General features: G+C 37.2%; 1 protein-coding gene across 1 annotated transcript in view; it reads right to left on the reverse strand.

The window, feature by feature from the left end:
• angpt4 (angiopoietin 4) overlaps window positions 1-6000 on the reverse strand; it is a 40336-nt gene that overhangs the window by 3430 nt on the left and 30906 nt on the right. Inside the window, exons 4-6 of the mRNA XM_016270473.1 lie at window positions 2807-3039; window positions 903-1015; window positions 676-777 (exon numbers count right to left, since the gene is read on the reverse strand). Coding sequence (XP_016125959.1) covers window positions 676-777; window positions 903-1015; window positions 2807-3039 — 448 coding nt within the window. The remainder of the gene's footprint in view (window positions 1-675; window positions 778-902; window positions 1016-2806; window positions 3040-6000) is intronic.

Consider the following 6000-nt stretch of genomic DNA (forward strand, 5'->3'; position numbering starts at 1 on the left):
TTACTGGACAACACCTTATGATTAGATATCAAGCAGGAATATCGCATATCCAACTTTGAATGAAACACAGCATTAGACACAAGACAGCTGTTTTGTTTCCTTGAAATAAATAGGTACATTGTCAGTCTTTAGTTTCCCAGAAAAGAGACTCATCCTTTTCAGCTTTTTATAGAAAGGAAGACTCACAATAACATTTGGCAAGATTAACAAATTGTAGAAAATTGCAGTATTGATTTTCACTGCTGCAGTTTCAAGAACTGCCCGTTTTCAATCCATTTCAGCATATTTAAGCACTAGAATGTGCCGCTATTAAATACAGAATGTACAGCTCAGCTACTGCCAATGACGCCAATCTGTCACGTACAATTTTAGCCGCCGTGCTTCATCCGGTTTTGGCCGCTTTTTGAGTCTATGTCATCAGAATAATGGCAAACTTTTAATCAAGTCTTCCCAGCACAGGCAGAAAAGCATTTCTTAAATGTCACCAATTTCTTTAAACACAATCAATAGGGATTTTCATCATTGTCTACTAATGTATCAAGTTCTCTGTCTGTACACTGATATAATGCTAGACTGGTTGCTGTGGTACTCTGAATGGTTGCTATGGGGTTTAGGGTGGTTTCTAAGGTTCTGCACAGTCAATTGTAAATGTTTTAAATCTTTATGTCCACTTACCAGTTTGTAGTCTTTCCACCCTTTCTGGAAGTTCACATTTCCATTGGCTCTGCGCTGGAATACAGTCCAGCCACCTCCGCTTGTCACCATATCACAAAAGACCTGTCAGAAGGATATGAAACATCTCAGTCTCACTCTCTTACATTTGTGCCGTTCCTCATTCTGTATGTCACAGCCAAGATATATCACACTGATTCCTCATACTTGTGAAAGAATGCATCCCACACCTTGGTTGGCTCGGTCATGTCTCCGATGTAAATGTGGTAGACTCCGCTGGTGTTGTGGCCAGATTTATAGGCCTCGGCACAGTCTCTGAAGTGCTGCTCATTTGATGAGAAGCCTGTAAGGGAAAAATACAGAGGCTTTGTGGTTCAGAGTTGATTTGAATGCAAGTTGAAAAAGATAATCGGCAAAAAAAAGAATGTTGCTGCATAGCCGTTAGCGTAAAATACTTTAGACCAGGTCTGGTATTCGTATGCGAGTCTTCTGTATATTATTTAGTGTTACTGAAATAAAGTAAAAAATTACCTGAAACAAAGAAAATATTAAAAACTTACTTCTTTCAGTTAGTTGCTTACTTATGACTAAAACTAAAATAAAAATTAATAAAAATTAAATTCAAATGAAAATATATGAATTCAAAATATTAACAAATATTATTATAATATTAAATATTTATATTATATAAATTTAATATTTATATTATAATATTTAATACTATATATAATAGTATTTTAATGACACTAAAATAACACTGATTTGACATCTAACTGACATTATTAGCATTAAAAATGTGTTTGTTTGTCAAGCATTTGCGAGAGAGTTTATTTAGAAAATTTGGTACATTTGGTTCTTCGAGTGAACCTCCACACAAACATTTATAAACTGACATGTCTTCCGTCCGTATAAAATGTGCAGTCTTGATAATTAGCTTATCAGTGTGTTTTATGACGCATGTGAACTTCATCCAAGACACGAGAGCATGCTGCCAAAGCCATCACTAGCAAGAGCTTATCCTCTTCTCTCTCCATGAATCACAGCTCGATTTATCATTAGCGCTACAGTTAATTAGCCAGAACTTTCAGGTCATGTTAAGAATCTGCCACTAGATTTCAAAGCTGTTGTAAGCCCAAGAATCAGATGTGTCCGTCATTCTCAGACAAGACTTTGTACTCTAATCGGGGTGTTGAGTCACTTTTCTTTCCTCACAGTGAAATGCTGCAGCGATGAAACATTAAAATCAACATGAAATGGCATTCGAAATGCATTTTTCCTTTCATAATATAACATAAGTTCAAGTGAAACATCATGCACTTCTATGGCATGATAGACAATCTAGGTTGTTGTAGACTAATATTCTGAGCTAATATTCCACAATGTATGATGATAATCACATGTAAACAGAAGAAATACAGCTTGTAGATTTGTTTATGTAATAATCCATGCAAAAATTTAAATATGCTGAAAACCCTCAGGCCATCCAGATGTAGTATAAGTTTGTTTCTTCATCAGAACAGATTTGGAGAAATGTAGCCTTACATCACTTGCTCACCAATGGATCATCTGCAGTGAATGGGTGCCGTCAGAATGAGAGTCCAAACAGCTGAGAAAAACATCACAATAATCCACAAGTAATCGACCTGTCCTCTCCAGTCCATCAATTAGCATCTTGTGAAGCGAAAAGCCACGTTTGTAAGAAACAAATTAAAATACTGTATCCATAATATTGCTCATCTCAGATCAAGCACAGTTTACAAGCAAAAAACATCCAAAAGAAGCGTTATTATGGATTATGGACTCTATTCTGGCCAGAAGCAATGGTTTAAAGTTAAAATGCCTAGTTAAAATGATGGATTTGTTTCTTGCGAACATTCAGCTTTTCACTTCACTAGATGTTAATTGACGGACTGGAGTCGTGTGGATTATTGTGATGTTTTTCTCAGCTGTTTGGACCCTCATTCTGATGGCACCCATTCACTGCAGAGGATCCATTGGTGAGCAAGTGTTGTAATGTTAAATTTATCCAAATCTGTTTTGATGAAGAAACATCTTGGATGGCCTGAGGGTGAGTACATTTTGAGCAAATTTTCATTTCTAGGTGAACTATTCGTTTAAAGGTGTGTATTCTTACCTGTCCCAGAAGACACCATGCCAATAAGTGTGTGTACGGACTTCATGAGCTGCTGATGTTGTCTCTGCAAGGCTGAGTTGTTGCTGCTGGCCTCTCTCAGCTGTCTCTCCAGAGCCGTAATGGCAGCTGTCTGTCTCTTCACCAGGTCCTGCAGCCGCTCCTTCTCCTCCATCATGTCCTCCAGCTCTGTCCTCTGCTTCGACTCCAGGACTAAGACTTTACTCTCCAAATGACTAGTCGAAGCAATGTATAATGCATTCTTTAAAAACTTCTACTAATAGTTTGTCAAAAAGAAACTTTTTCAAAGCATCTCCAGATGTTTCTGAGAAATTCCTAGATAGAACAGGAATGAAAGCCAAACGGAGACCTTGGGCCTCTACCTTGGGACTACAATAGGATGGATAATGGTGTTTTGCAACCTACAGGGGTCTATTTTAAGCATTTAGACCTAAGTATTAAACTTTGGCTGTTAACCCATCCCTTACCGCTTGTACTAGACATGAATTCAACCACAAAACATTTGCCTTTTGATTAGTGTGCTATTATTTTTAAGATGTCAGCGACTGACCAGAACACCCTAGCTACAGGTTAGAATACCCCAGTAACCACCTAGAAGTCCCTAACAACCAACCAAAAACACCCTAGCAATAATCCAACTGCTCAAAATACCCTGGCAACCACACAGAACAAACACCCTAGCAACCATCTAGTAATCCCAAGCAACCACCCAGTACTACCAAGCAATCAGACCGAATATCCTATAAATCTGAAAATGTAATTGAGGGTACGTTTACACAACAACGATTGCATTAAAAACTTTTCTTTTCTTTTTTTTGCATTTTTGAAAGCAGGCAGGCAACAATTGTCAAAACAATTGAAAAAATTATTCAGTCATTGTAAAACAACTAAAAATGCTGTATTATGCATGCCAGGCCAGTAGTTGGCGATGTCACTTTGTAAAGAAACACTACGCGCCTGCACACATACTTTAGACTGAACACATAATACGCACGCACATGACGTCACCGCTTTCACAAATTCACATTTTCGTAGTTTACACAAAGGCAGTAATGGTATTGTCTACAAAAATGTGCACTTTGAAACTCGTTTTCAAATGTTTGCTGTTGTCGTGTAAATGAACAGCCAAAATGCATAAAACTTTTTCTGTTTTTTTGGTTGAAAATTGTGTTTTGTAAGCAAACTTTTTGAGCATACGGCATGTACAGCTTACATAAAGTGCCATCGATAAAAGCATCATACCAACATACTGTATATGATGTCATACATTATCATCTTGAAATGACCAATTATTGTTACTGTAGATTGTTACTCAAGCTGTTTGGTAGCTACTGTCTAGCGGGTTACTGTGTCATGTGAAATAAGTCCGAACTCTGGGCCTTTAGGAAATAATATTTTCTTAAATGTATTTCCATCAGCGCAATACATCAGAGGTGTAAAGTACCTAAAAACCATACTTGAGTAAAAGTACAGATACCTTACAGTGAAAATTACTCCACTACACGTTACAAGTCATCAATTCCAAAACAACTTGAGTAAAAGTCTTAGAGTATCTGATTTTAACAGTACTTAAGTATTTTACTTATACTAAATATAGGCTCAAAGATGCACTAGTCACAGAGACATGCCAGTCAAAAACTGTAACATTGTGTAGAAGCTGCGGAAAACAGGCAGAGGCAAGGATCTATGTGCAGGCATTTAATGGAAAAACTAGAACAAACAATAAGCCAAAAACAAAAGGGAACAAAGAACAGAATGACTGGCAAACAGACAACCATTACATTCAACAACTCACAAGGAACTAAAGAAAAACTAGGGCTATATATACACACAGGGGAATAACAAGCTTAACAAGATAAGACACACCTGGGGAGACTAATCAAGGGGAACCAATGAACACACGGACTACAAACTGACTACAAACACCACGGGAGACAGGAAGTGACATAAAAGTCGAGGGCAAGGCACAGATAGCATGAAACAAAAACAAGAAAGAGACCCATCCCTTACCGCTTGTACTAGACATGAATTCAACCACAAAACATTTGCCTTTTGATTAGTGTGCTATTATTTTTAAGATGTCAGCGACTGACCAGAACACCCTAGCTACAGGTTAGAATACCCCAGTAACCACCTAGAAGTCCCTAACAACCAACCAAAAACACCCTAGCAATACTCCAACTGCTCAAAATACCCTGGCAACCACACAGAACAAACACCCTAGCAACCATCTAGTAATCCCAAGCAACCACCCAGTACTACCAAGCAATCAGACCGAATATCCTATAAATCTGAAAATGTAATTGAGGGTACGTTTACACAACAACGATTGCATTAAAAACTTTTCTTTTCTTTTTTTTGCATTTTTGAAAGCAGGCAGGCAACAATTGTCAAAACAATTGAAAAAAATTATTCAGTCATTGTAAAACAACTAAAAATGCTGTATTATGCATGCCGGGCCAGTAGTTGGCGATGTCACTTTGTAAAGAAACACTACGCGCCTGCACACATACCTTTAGACTGAACACATAATACGCACGCACATGACGTCACCGCTTTCACAAATTCACGTTTTCGTAGTTTACACAAAGGCAGTAATGGTATTGTCTACAAAAATGTGCACTTTGAAACTCGTTTTCAAATGTTTGCTGTTGTCGTGTAAATGAACAGCCAAAATGCATAAAACTTTTTCTGTTTTTTTGGTTGAAAATTTTTGTTTTGTAAGCAAACTTTTTGAGCATACGGCATGTACAGCTTACATAAAGTGCCATCGATAAAAGCATCATACCAACATACTGTATATGATGTCATACATTATCATCTTGAAATGACCAATTATTGTTACTGTAGATTGTTACTCAAGCTGTTTGGTAGCTACTGTCTAGCGGGTTACTGTGTCATGTGAAATAAGTCTGAACTCTGGGCCTTTAGGAAATAATATTTTCTTAAATGTATTTCCATCAGCGCAATACATCAGAGGTGTAAAGTACCTAAAAACCATACTTGAGTAAAAGTACAGATACCTTACAGTGAAAATTACTCCACTACACGTTACAAGTCATCAATTCCAAAACAACTTGAGTAAAAGTCTTAGAGTATCTGATTTTAACAGTACTTAAGTATTTTACTTAAACTAAATATAGGCTCAAAGATGCACTAGTCACAGAGACATGCCA

This window comes from Sinocyclocheilus grahami, unplaced genomic scaffold, assembly GCF_001515645.1.
Source record: "Sinocyclocheilus grahami isolate Dianchi unplaced genomic scaffold, SAMN03320097.WGS_v1.1 scaffold57.1, whole genome shotgun sequence".
In the NCBI taxonomy this organism is placed as follows: Eukaryota; Metazoa; Chordata; class Actinopteri; order Cypriniformes; family Cyprinidae; genus Sinocyclocheilus; species Sinocyclocheilus grahami.